General features: G+C 42.3%; 1 protein-coding gene across 1 annotated transcript in view; it reads left to right on the forward strand.

The window, feature by feature from the left end:
* SLC4A5 (solute carrier family 4 member 5) overlaps positions 1 to 13092 on the forward strand; it is a gene marked incomplete at its 3' end in the record, with an annotated part of 56385 nt that extends 43293 nt beyond the window's left edge. The window contains exons 17-23 of the mRNA XM_081333628.1: positions 168 to 346; positions 1549 to 1621; positions 2185 to 2253; positions 4143 to 4316; positions 8492 to 8653; positions 9901 to 9968; positions 12924 to 13092. Of these exons, the coding sequence (XP_081189754.1) occupies positions 168 to 346; positions 1549 to 1621; positions 2185 to 2253; positions 4143 to 4316; positions 8492 to 8653; positions 9901 to 9968; positions 12924 to 13092 (894 nt within the window). The remainder of the gene's footprint in view (positions 1 to 167; positions 347 to 1548; positions 1622 to 2184; positions 2254 to 4142; positions 4317 to 8491; positions 8654 to 9900; positions 9969 to 12923) is intronic.
* Positions 13093 to 13821: the final 729 nt, after the last annotated feature.

Below are 13821 nucleotides of genomic sequence, written 5' to 3' on the forward strand. Positions count from 1 at the left end.
ACATCCCTGCACATCCCAAAGGAAACTGGATTGTGGTGTATCAATTTTGGTTTTTCTCTTATTTTGGACAAAGAAAAAACTTCAGCACACTTTACAACTCAGAGAGTTTTTTGGGGGGGTTGCCCCCTTTCCCCCTTTTTTCAACTGCCCTTACCTCTTTCTTTTAGAAAGCTTCAGGCTACCATTTGGACTTGTTCTGGGTTGGAGTCCTCATGGCGGTGTGTTCATTCATGGGGCTCCCCTGGTATGTGGCAGCCACCGTAATTTCCATAGCACACATTGATAGTTTGAAGATGGAGACGGAGACCAGTGCACCAGGAGAACAACCGCAGTTCCTAGGAGTGAGGTGAGGGTTTCCTGGAAGCCATTGAAAAGGTTTCTCTCACCTGAGTCAAGGATGCAACAATGCTGGGATGATGGGCAAACAGTTCAGCAGTCTACTAGAGTTGTGTCTCTCAGCCGCAGCAACTTGAAGATCAGTGCCATTCAGCAATAGTGACGGGAATTCTGGGAGCAGATGCTCCAATTGGATTCCCCATTCTAGTGGCTTGCCCTGCCAGTGTTGGTAGAGAGCGTGGACAGAAGACAGAAGACCACCCCCATCAACACTGACAGGGCAAGCCACTGGAAGACAAACTCAGAGCAAGGCCCACTCCCTACTAACACCGATGACGTTAAGCTTGGGAAAATATCTGCGGGAAAACAACCAAGCTCAGAGAACACCAAAAACTATTTCACTTTGAAATAGTCTCCCCCATCCCCAGCATTAGGAAAGCTGTGACATTTGGGGACAATTGTTGAAATAGGAAACTTAAATGTTCTGTTGACGTAATTTTTGTTTCTAATGGAGTTTTTATTTTATGTGTGCATCGATTTATGATATAAGCTACTGGAAACACTAAACGTGGTGGCATAATTTCAGTTATTTATGTGAGGAAACTAAAAGGCAGGAGTATTAGGTCCATTTGCAGCTGATTAAAATAGTTATAAAAGGTGGAGTAATTTTATTTAAATCAATTTATATAGCTATTCATCTGACAACAATAACTTGGGACAGCTAACATAAAATTAAAACTAATAAGCCCCTAATAAGCATAATTGTAGACAGATAGTGGCAGACACAATAACAGCCATCTGTCTCTTCTACAACCCCCCAAGCCCCAGTGTAGAAAAACCAGCAAGTAGGGCAAAAAAAGCCCTACCATGCTTTTGTCGGCTGCCTTCACTCTTTAGGGGGCTTCCCCCACCCCCAGGAGGCATTTATGACAGCCTCCTTGTCTCCTCAGCTTCAGTTTGGGGACAGAATGGGATGGTTCCATGCAGAGCAGCACAAGGATTGGGTGAAAATAGGTATTGCTGCAGATTTGCTTTCTGCTCTTTGCAGTTGAACTCTGCAGCTCCTCTGGAACAAACACCACAGAATACTGGGGTGGGTGGTGTTTCAACATAAGGCATACTGGAAGGAGTCGTTAAACCTGGGAATCTATAAAATATGTAAAGGTTTCACTGAAGGGCAGAACTCCAAACCTGTGTTCTGATCTTTAACAGGGAGCAGAGAGTCACGGGGATCGTTGTCTTCGTTCTGACTGGGATTTCGGTCTTCCTGGCACCTATTCTCAAGGTAAAGTATCTTAGCCTCATGATGTGGGCTTAGCAAATGGCCCAGAAATTTTAAACCACCACCTGAAATGACAGGCGAGATTAATAGCTATTTACTCAAAATAAAATTCATTCTGTGTAGTACAGCTAGTCCTTAGTTAGTGACCATAACTGGGATTGGCAACTTGGTCAGTAAGTGCCATGATTACCAAGTGGAAATCGTGTGACCACAAAGGACTTATGACCTCATTTCCCCTTTGTTAAGCAAACATCATGTAACCACAATTTGCCATTTTACTTCTGCCTTCTCTATTAGCTCTGCTTGTTGACAAGGCAATTGCGAAGCACCCAAATGGCAATCACACGACTGGGGATCCTGCAATGGAAATATGGGGACTGGTCACAAAGTTTTTTCCCCCCACCATCGTAACTTCCAACAGTCACTAAATGAAACAGTCAATTAGCGAGTACCACCTGTATCAGATTGCAGTTTTAAGTAGTTGATTTCTGAAAAGCAGGTTCACCTTTTGGAACTCAGCAATGTGTATGTGTCCCTCACCTGGCTGCTTGCTTTCTCTGCCGCAGTATATCCCCATGCCCGTCCTGTACGGAATCTTTCTCTACATGGGAGTGGCCTCACTCAATGGCATTCAGGTATGGATACAGGGGCTTCTGCTGGGAGCTTTAAATTTGTGCTGTCGGTCACCACTGAATTTCCATGCAAGAAGCCACCTTGCCAGATTGGGCTTCTTCCTGTTTTCAATTAGGCAGGAGGAAGAGAGTAAGACAAAACTGGACTTCAGATCCAAAGGATCCTTTTAAGAAACCAACCAATATCTTGAAAGAGTCGGATTCTGCTTATCTAACAATGGCCTTGGTGCCGGCTCTTGCTTCTGCCCTTCAAGGCCATTGCCTACACTCCCTACAGAGAGCGATCATTAGGAGATTTTCCTGATCCAGGAATAGGTGCAACAGGCTCTCCTGGCCATGGCTGCCATCTTCTCTTCAACCAGGAGCCATGAGTCCAGGGGGACCCCCAGCTGTCCACCAACTCTGTCAGAGCAGTGTTGTCCTGTCCAGAGTTATAGGTTGGAAGGTTCCAAGACATGGAAGACCCTACAACCCATAGCCAACCATCCTTGTCAGAGTTGAGCTGAAGGCTGCACTTCTCCATATATGCCTGAATAGCCTCCAACACTGAGAAAGCAACTTGACAGCCTTACATGGACAGGGACAAAGATGTATAACTAAAAGTCCAAGTGATCTGCTTCCTCTAGAGCCCTTTTTAATTGGCCCTGGAAATAATGAGGGCACAAGACAAACCCAGGCACTTGTCATTCTGGACAGTAACTTTCTAAATAAGGGTTTGGATAAGCTACACAGAAGGTTTTGCACTCCTCTAGTTATAAAGCACAATATAAGTCTTTCTTAGAGAAGGGTCATCCAGTAGACCGTTCATAGCCTATTTCACTACCCAGCGTCAAAACTGTAAGACACAAACTACTTTTTCAAGAAAAAAATTATGGTGTGGCTAGATTCATACTTTCTGCATAACTGATTTTTAAACCATAGTTCACTGAATAAAAAATAGTTGTTTAGTTCACACATAACTAAAACTACAATGGTTGGTTCCACTTACTGCAATATCGCCAAAACAAAACATATGGTTGTGTGCAATTCGTGAACCTAACCAGTGTTTTTAACTGTTCCAATTGTTAGAAGATACAATTGTTGATCACACTGGAATTTAATGAGGGGTCCAAGAGAAAAACAGGGAAATATGGCAGATGGCAGATTAAACAAAGCTGTATCTATCCCAAAACTGGGTATGAATTCAACCTGAAAAGGATCATAAATTGAAATAATACATATGAAGCTTGAAAAATCTGGATTATTTTTCCAGGGTTTTTTGGAGCATAGGCATTAGGTGCTCCACTTTTTCTCATTTGGAGTCACTGCTGGGTGCAAGTCCTACAGTCAGTGTGAATGGGGAACAGAGGCCTTTCAGATGAGATGTGGGCAGGATGCAGGGTCAGCAGGCCAGGATTTTGACCTTATAGATTGTGTGTGAGTGAGGGGGCTCCTCCCCTAACCTCATAGCTAATAAACCCCACTTGTGACACAGTCCAGAAGGACATTGTGGTACACCTCAACTTCACACAACATGGTAAGAAAGTAGAGAAGCACCTGATGCTAAGTGCCTTATAAAAGTTTATTACTAGCATCATCTGTTTAAGGGAAAGAATTATAGCAATCAGGGATTTCAGCAGGATATGAGCAAAAGATTGATGGCAACCACAATGGAGAGCACAATCGAAGCTCTGCCTGTGTTTTTTTTTGTATGTGTTGTGTGGGTAGATACTTCAGTTGCACTGATATGGCTGCCATCTTGACTTTTTAAGCCTTCAGACATTCTTGGTTAAAAATCCTGTTTTGATGCACTTTCTTAGATGCAGCTGGCAACAGCATCTGTTTCTACTGCTTTCCAGTGTTTTTTGCCTGCAACCAGTATTAATATTTCATTGGGTTTTTTCCCTTAATAGTTTTGGGAACGCTGCAAACTCTTCTTCATGCCAGCCAAGCACCAACCAGATTATGCCTACCTGCGTCACGTGCCCCTTCGAAAAATCCACTTGTTCACTACCATTCAGATTGTCTGCTTGGCCATCCTCTGGATCCTGAAATCCACCGTGGCAGCCATTATCTTCCCTGTGATGGTAGGCACCTCCATGTCATGTTACAACTTGATCTGGGGCCCAGTTCCACTTATAAATCTTGGTCCAAAAGTTGTGCTCTTTTGGGGTGATCCACTCTTAAATCAATCAGCAGCAGCCTGAATCACGATTGATGGTCAATCAAGCAGAACAGAACCGGAAGGGACCTTGGAGGTCTTCTAGTCCAGCCCCCTGCTCGAGCAGGAGAACCTATACCATTTCAGACAAATGGCTGTCCAGCCTCTTCTTAAAAACCTCCAGTGATGGAGCACCCACAGTTTCTGAAGGGAAGCTGTTCCACTGGTTAATTGTTCTCGCTGTTGGGAAGTTTCTCCTTAATTCCAGGTTGCTTCTCTCCTTGATGAGTTTCCATCCATTATTTTTTTTAAAAAAAATAATTTTATTGATTCATCAAAATATAAAATACAAACAGAATTTTAAAAAAGTAATAGAGAATTAGAAAATGGGGGAGGTAAAAGAAAAAGAACATAGTGTAGGAAAAGAAGAAAAGAGAAAGGCACCAACTTCTGACTCTCTTTAACACAGTAGAAGATGACATTACATTCACAACTTTTGCTTTTACACAACAATATGCACGAACCACTTCTATAACAAAACACCTATCGGATTAAGAAAAACAAAACCAAGTTTTTATTTTCTTTTTCACTGCAAGCACCAAATCTGGTAGCAATTTCAAGACAAAAGCTAGCCTAAATGTATTCTTATCTTTGGATAAAAGTATCAGTTTAACCATCTCTACTTCACATTACCTTGGGAGATAATATATATCTGATTCATATTAAAAGAATCCTCAGTAAGGATTCAATTTTTTTACCCTAAACGGAGAAAACACTTTCCCTAGTTTTAATATTTTAAAGGAAAGGTAAAGTTTCCCCCGCACAGGCGTGCTAGTCGTTTCCGACTCTAGGGGCCGGTGCTCATCTCCGTTTCAAAGCCGAAGAGCCAGCGCTTGTCCGAGGACGACTCCGTGGTCATGTGGCCGGCATGACTAGATGCCAAAGGCGCACAGAACGCTGTTACCTTCCCACCGTAGTGGTCCCTATTTTTCTACTTGCATTTTTAGGTGCTTTCGAACTGCTAGGTTGGCAGAAGCTGGGATGAGTAACGGACGCTCACTCTGTTACGCGGCACTCAGGATTCAACCCACCAAACTGCCGACCTTCTGATCGACAAGCTCAGCGTCCTAAATACTCAAATATTTTATATATAAGTGAAAACAGAACAAAACTAAAGCAAAAAAAACCCTTCATTTTAAACCCAAAGCACAAAACTACATCAGGGTTTTCACAGTTTTACAAAAGGAACAGACAAACAAACAAAGCTAAACAAAACAAAAAATCAAAAAAGAGGGTATATATTTACAAACCTATTGTACACATACAAAGCTACCTTAATACTTTCTTTCAATACATATGTCAAAACTTGTAAAAATCCATCCTAATTAAATCATTAAATTTAAGACACTCCCCCCAGCTGGTCTTCATAGATTGAGGGTTTTTTTTTCTTCTCAAGGGTGTCACTTTTCTTCAAGGAGTTCTTGGCCTGTGAAGTCTCCATCTCTAAGACAACAACCATACTTTTCTTTTTCAAAAAAATCTCCACCTTGTTGATGTCCAGAAGGAAAAAGTCCCAAGCTTGCCTTCTTAAGAGTTGTAAATTTACTTCACACTCTTGTTTCAATTGCACTAGGAGGCTTTTATTCAAACCATCATCATAATAGAAATTGACGTTAGCTTTCTATTCCAAAAGTACAGCTAGGTTATTTGAATTATCCAGCATTGGTAGAGTTGACACAGTGAGCTGATAGTTTCCTACAGTGGATTTGTAATGTATTGGGGGTTTTTCTTGTGTGCAAAGTTCACGTGTCTGTGACTTCTGCTAACGGTTGCCTGTGTAACAGCTTGGGGGTTTTAGCCAGACTTAGAGTCTCCTGCTCAGCCATTGGCTGATTTATGTAGGAACTGTAATACTTTGAACCTATTGGCTGCCACCTGGTGGCCATCCTGATAGCGATGCGACTCTTCTGTTCCAGCAGCTCAATAAAGCATGTTCCTGTTTTCACCTGCTTGTCTTGCCTCGTGCTTCGAACCAACGCAATATGTAACAGGATTGATAATCTTTTTAATCTCCTCTGTATCACTGTCACCTTTAGAGAATTTATTGTATATTTGATTTTCTGTATAGACTTTTGAAAAATGTTTTTTATCTCTTTAATAACAGATTCCAAATCAAAATTAGACGTCTCCCTCTAGTGGTCAAAAAAATGTTACTTCTTTCTTCCTTTCTTTTCTCTCCTTTCCTTTTTCTGGAAAATCGGAACATTTCAACCATCAACACCACCCACTACAAAACTACAAATTATTTTAAATGTAGTAAATTAATAGTCACAGCTTTATCTTTATATTTCACCAGAAAAGTATGCCACACTTCCTTCTTTTGACTGCCTTCAGCAACCCTCTTCAAAAAGGGGTACTAAGCTGTAGTTAAAGAGAGCCTCTTTTAGCTCATAAAGGTAATAAGCTCACAAATTGATTATGAAATGAAGGGCACGGCTTATTGTCCATTTGAAAAATAAATTCCATAATGGCTGTTTCATCCAACTCCGACGTGGTTTCTGCCCCACCCTCCAGCTTCAGCTCACCTGCTGTCCTGAAGCACGGCTTCTAAAACAGCTTGCAGTCTGATGCTGTTATCAAAGAATCTTGAGGCACTCCCTAATCCAGGAGGGTCAGATAAACAAGAGGAAGCCTGTTCTTTCTGTTGCTGAGTTGGAAAAATGACAGTCCAGAGAGATGAGTCTCTCCGGGCACGTCAGCTGCTGGCCATGTGTTCACCAGAAGTGCCTCCATTGTTTCTTGTTGTGCCCTCTGGTGCTTTGGAAAATAAGTTGACTGTCAGACGTCCAACTAGCAAATCCAAGAAAGGAACTCCTGGGACATTGTTCTTCCCAAAAGTACTATTTTTATTGAATATACTACATTGGTACAAACTCAGCAAAACGAGCTCTGAATTTCCTGCTCTAATACCCACATAATTAAACTTGAATTCCCCCTTTGACTGTCTCCTTCAGTCCATTGCGATTTCCAATCAACTATGCTCCTTTTTTATGGGAACTGCCTGAATCACTCAAACACCTGCAGCATGACCTTGAAGGGAGGAACATTGTCTCACGATCTGCAGATGGATTCTTGGCATTCCATTCCCACCCCATGCAATTCAACCACCCCACTCCCAATTGTTGTCAAGTTGACAGTGGAGAAGAAACGAGGTGAAAAGGGAATCACTCTTGACATTGATTCCCCCCCCTCGTTGTGGCAGCCCCTCAAATACTGGAATACTGCTATCGTGTCCCACCATAGTCCTTCTTTTCTCTAGACTGGCCATTTCCAAATCCTGCAACCATTCTTCACACGTTTTAATCTCTAGGCCTTTGATCATCTTAGTTGCTCTTCTCTGAACTTTTTCAACATCTTTTTTGTGGTGTAATGACCAAAATTGGTTGCAGTATTCCAGGTGTGGTCTTATTAAGGATTTATAAAATGGTACTAATGCGTCACATGATTTTGATTCAATGCCTGTTTATACAACTAAAGATTGTATTAGCTTTTTAGGCTGCTGCCATACACTGCTGGCTCACATCTAAGTGATCATCCACTAGGACTCCAAGGTCCCTCCCACAGTGGCTGTTTTTGAGCCAGGTTTCACCTATGAAAGACTGAAAGACTAAAGCACCCATAGGTGCTTTTTCACAAGGCAATTGGACTGTCTTGTTTTTCTTTGAAGATGTTTCACTTCTCATCCAAGACGTTTCTTCACCCATATCCTTTTCCCAGAAAGCAATCCTTTGCACTGGATATTGAGATGTGACCAATAATTATATAATCAATGGTGGTGGCTGCAGGAGAGCACAATCTCTCAGCACGACAATGAGGAGTAATCGTTCTTTCTTGCTTCCAGGCCAGCTCATGTCTTATTTTGAGTACAATGTAATAAATCTTGCCCTTTCTCCTGTGCACCACACAACCCTTTTCAGCACCAAATGGAGGGTGTTTGTAGCAGCTTGGAGGGGACGGCTGTAGCCCAGCCAAGGGACCTGCAGAAATGGCTCACTATTGTGACCTAAGATACTTATTTTTATATTGTTTCTTGCCTTTCAGATTTTAGCTTTGATTTTAGTCCGGAAGATGTTGGATTTTGTCTTTTCCCAGCACGATCTGGCTTGGATTGATAACATTATTCCTGGAAAAGAGAAGGTGGATGACAAGAAGAAGGAAAAGAAAAAGAAAGGCCAAAGAACCGAGGAGGAGCACCCTGATGAGGTGTGTTAGAAACCCAGGGAGGGAGGGGAGGCCACTGGGTGGTATTTCTGCCTTGGCACAAGTGTCTGTCCACCTCACCTGGCACCAGGCCACACTCCTTGCACAGCATGTGAGGGATGACTCTAGCAAAGGAGCTAAGCTGCTTTTCTGAAAAGCAACACACTCAGGTTCTTGCCTATGAGAACCATTCTTCTTCCATAAGTAGACTTCCATTAATGTACAGCTGACCACTGATTATAGTCCAGTGCCTGTTCAATTCCAGACAGAGAATTGTTTGGATTGTTTTTCCCTTGGTGGGATGTCAGAAGAGCCTCCCAGCCCAGGTCAAGCAGCTAGCTGGTAGTTGGTATTTATTCATAACCTTAACCCTAACCCTCACCCTAACCTGCTTCTACGCTCAGTTGTATGATTTAGAGCAATATGAGAACTAACCTATTCCAATTTGTTTTCTAATGGGTTGGCAGCATGCAGGTTCCTGTAAATCAGGGGTGTCAAACTGTCGGCCCACGGGCCGGATGCGTCATGGCGAAACCGCACCCACCCCATTGCCGGCAATGGGGAAAAAGTCATGATATGTCGCAATACGTCACGTGACTTGGCGAGTTTGACACCCCTGCTGTAAATCCTTTCAGTGGTACGCCTTCCAATCAGGTTCAAATATTGAAAACTTCTACCCAATGATGAGTCACATGATGAGTCTTAGGGAAAACCACGGGAGAGTTGAAAACCAAAGATCCTCTGGTCATGGGCATGCAAAATCACTCCAAGTGTGCCAACTTATGTATTTGCATCAGATGTTTATTTCATTGCATGTTGTCATTTTGGCAGCACTGAAGTTTGATGCAGATGCTGTTAGTTCCAGCTGTTCCAGCAAGGCTTCTAATGAGAACATTCAAGTGGATGTGCCCCAGGCGGGTTAATGAAGGGAAGGAGCCTGGGCTGAGCATGAAAGTTTTGTAACTCTTCCCATATGTTTCAATCCTTGCTGTCTTTCCTCTTTCAAGACATCTTCACATCCTGAGTTTTGGACTACTGATTTTTCAGGCCTTGGTTGATCTGAGCTATTGTGCAGCCATGGATTAATTTCCTTCCCCTTCAAATCTTCCTTCTGAGTGAGAGAGAATGCAGGAAAAGGAAGTTTACTGCCAATTGGTTTTGCCTTTTTCACCCTTCTCTCTTCTTCTCATCTCTTCACTGGCTGTTTTGTTTTTCCTTATCTTCACTTGCAATCTTATGTTTCCCTCCAGGAGAAGAATCTCCCCGTCGGAGTTTTGCATTCTGATTCCTCCCCTAACAATTCTGATCCAGATCACAGGTAATAAAGGTATTTCACTGAGTTTGCATTGGTTTTAATTTCTTTACAGCTCTCAAATTTAACAGTGTAGGTTTGTAGGTATCAAATTTTCTACAATAAAAGCAATAAGTTATGTCAGTTGTCAAGTATGTTTAGCATAAAATGGGGGGGTTCTTAAATTAGGGGGTCATTAGTAACTTAGAGGGACTCAAACTTTTTTTTTAAGTCTTGACTCGGGAGTGATTGTCAAACCCAGACATTTATGGATCTTGCTTCCTTTACTTAAAAGCACAAGGATCCTAAAAACAATCAACTATATTGTATTATTTTAGTTATTCTAGTTATTACTAGAAATTTGCTTTGCAATAACATTATTTAGTTTTTATTCTTTTTGTGTCTTCATATCAGTGCTGATTGTGCTTTTCACAATCTGATTCATAACAATGATTTTTTCTTTTCCCCTCCTCATCCTCCTCCTCCTCTTCCTCCTCCTTTCTCTTCCTCCTTTCTCCTCCTTCTCCAAAGTCACCCAACTGGCTTCATGTCTAAAGTGAGATTAGAACTTGCAATTGCCCAATTTCTAGCTTTAATATCTACTGCACCAAACTGATTCTTCAATTTATTTTTTAAAATATTTATATGTACTGTATGTGTTAAAATCTACTTTGATGCCCAAACTATGAGGTTTTTTTAACTTGCTTTGAGCACCAGTCTGGTGTAGTGATTAAGGCGTCAAGCTAGAAACCAGAAAATTGTCAGTTCTAGTCGCATGTTAGGCACAAAGCCATCTGGGCGATCTTGGGCCTGTCATTCTCTCTCGGCGAGGAGGAAGCAGGAGGAGAAGAACGCAAACCACTTCTGAAAATCTTGCCTAGAAAAATGCAGTCACCAGGAGTCAAAAAACTGACATGAATCACAAAAAGAATGCTTTGATTAAAGCAGAAGTATTTCATTATATATTTGTTGCAATTGAAATAGGCGAAACATTTGGACATTGGCGATCCTTTTGTCCTGTGTACCAATAGTTGGGTTTGGCTTCTCTCAGAACGATCACGTCTCCAGCTGATAAGCCTTCCAGCGTGGTGTATTTTTCCATAGCCTTCGGGGGGGCTGTGCACATGTTAGTGAAATTCAGCGTTTTTATCTGTGCTTGTAAGGAATGCTAAATAAATAGTGATATACTCACTGCTATGAGAAGGAGAGCTGTGCTATGCTTATGCCTTTTAATACAATTGGTTAATTTGAGAAAGCACTACAGACTGCCAGAGGAAGACCAAGTGACTGGTTCTTTAGTATTGAAATTTGTCTCAAATTCCATACAAAATCCCACTGCATTTCAAAATATTGAAACTGGAATTCATTAGAAGGCTTATATTTTTCTTACATTGTAAAAAAAGAAAAAGGCTTCCTAATATTTTGTATATATTAGCTAGCTATTCAGTGAAAGGGCATCTGCCAGTGAAGATTTATGTTCCCTCACTTTACAGCAATCATTTCACGTACTCCTCTGCTAATTCTTCTCTTTTCCTTCTTTATTCATTGCCAGGATCCCAGCAGTTGGTTCTGTATAATTCTCCTCTTTCAGGACTCAACTCCAGCCTTCTTGTTAAAGCGACAAACATCCACTAAACCAGGGGTAGGCAACCTCGGCTCTTTTATGACTCATGGACTTCAACTCCCAGAATTTCTGAGTCAGCATAGCTGACTCAGGAATTCTGGGAGTTGGAGTCCATGAGTCATAAAAGAGCCGAGGTTGCCTACCGCTGCACTAAACCATCATAATAAATTTGTTAGTTTTAAGATGTCATAAAATATAGCTATGCTTTTAGAAATTAATGCTTTAAAAAAATAAGAGGGAGTATTTCTGAGTCAGCTCTGATTCTTGGCAACTGCCTGGAAAAGTTCCTGCAGTTTTCTTGGCAACACTTCGGAAGTCGCTTTCCCTTGCTTTTTTCCTGAGGCTGAGAAAGAATAACTGGCTCAAAGCGAGACTAGAATTCACAAACTCCTGGTTTCTACCCTGGTTAATTTAATTACTACACCACATTGGTTCTCAAGAAGAGATTTAGAACATTGGAAAAAGTGGAAAAATGAGAATAGTAAAACGTAAATAGCAAGAAAGAGACAGGAAATGTCCTACACCAGTGGTGGCGAACCTATGGCACGCGTGCCAGAGGCGGCACTCAGAGCCCTTTCTGTTCGCTCGTGCACCACCGCCACCAGCAGCAGGTCCATCAGGCCACCACCGCTGCCCAGAGCAGGAGCCCCGCCCAGCACGAAGGAGGCAAAGCAGCCAACTAGCAAGCCTGAGTAGAGGGGTAGAGCAGAGGTCACCAACCATCGTCAATTGGTGGACTGGAAGAAAAGGCAGGGGAAAGCATTTTACATGTGTGCGTCCGCGCACAGGGCCGTGAGCATGCAAGCACTGCAAATGGGGCAGAGCTAGTGGCTGCGTGATACTCACTAGCCCTGCCCCATTCTTATATGATGCCTTGTATCTGCACCCTATGGCGTGGAGGTGGCCATTTTTGCACCTTGTAGCATGGTGGCCCATTTTTGTGCCCCCAGGTTTTGCGTGCCAGAGGTGGCACTCAGAGGCGCCTCCCTGGCTCCCTCCTGAGGGCACCACAATGCTGATGCAGCCCTGGCACTTTGCGATAAATAAGTGGGTTTTGGGTTGCAGTTTGGGCACTCAGTCTCTAAAAGGTTTGCCATCACTGTCCTACACTGTCTCAAAGTAAAGTGTAATTTAGAATTTATCTGAAACGTTCTGGAGCTGACTGGGAAAATTGCTTACTCTATTCAGGCACTGAGAGGAAAAAGCTTTACTAGGCAGTGGTTTCCATGCCGCGGCACAATTTTTGCCTGCCAGGTTAGAGAGAAATAAAGGGCAAAGAAAAAATATTGATCTTAATTGCCTTGACTACATCTTCTTGTCTAAGATTCCTAATTCCAATTCATTTGCCTTTCTTGTAGTATTACACTTCACTTGAAGATTTCCTGCCCATCTTCTCCTGCCTTTAGTTATTCTCGAAGCCCCGTCTGCACTGTGCCCCAGGTGAAGATAGAGATGGGATCCAATTATGAAGATACCGACACCGAGAGGCAGCACCCACAGGACATGGGCAGTGAAACTACGCTTTAGTGCCCACATGTCTCCCCCCCATGTTGTAGACTCAGAGGTCACAGGATCATCCTGGGCCTTATCCACCACTAAAGAATTGAACATAAACCTTAGATGAGTTGTGGAACTCAAGCAGTGGCAAAGATATTTCAGGACCCCAGAGTCTATGGGGTAAAGGAATTCCTTAGACTGGAAGCAATTTTAGCTTATCAGATTGCATCCTTATTGAACATTGTGATGATGATATGTTCCCAGCATTGTGCAGCACCTTTTAAGTTGAACTTAATTCTGCATTGCAACAGCCTGGAATTCAGTTGAGCCAGTTAACTGAGCATTTAATCCGAGCCATAAAATCTCCCCTCTGATCTCTCACTGAGATTTTTTTGCAGACATTTCTTGACTAAAACTAAATTTCCAAGTAACAAAGCAGGTGTCAATCTCAAGCTATGATTTGAGAAAGTGGGTGGAATGCTCCCATCCCATCAATTGATTCCTACCAAATGGATGGAAGAATTGATCTGTAGTTTTCTTAATAAGAAAAAAAACAGCTGTGTTGAAAATGTTGTGCTGCAACCCCCATGCCCCCTGCGGCTCTCTGTGGGTGCCTCAATGACCTTTACCTATGGAACCAAAATCTAACCAAGGAAAGAAAATTAAATTTACTGTTGCTGTCTTTTTTAACCAAAGCCCTATTTCTCTCTTCTCCAAAATGGATCCAATGATGAGCCAGCCATCACCCAGCGGGAACTT

The sequence above is a fragment of the Vipera berus genome (genome assembly GCF_964194415.1).
Source record: "Vipera berus genome assembly, chromosome: 8".
Lineage (NCBI taxonomy): Eukaryota > Metazoa > Chordata > Lepidosauria > Squamata > Viperidae > Vipera > Vipera berus.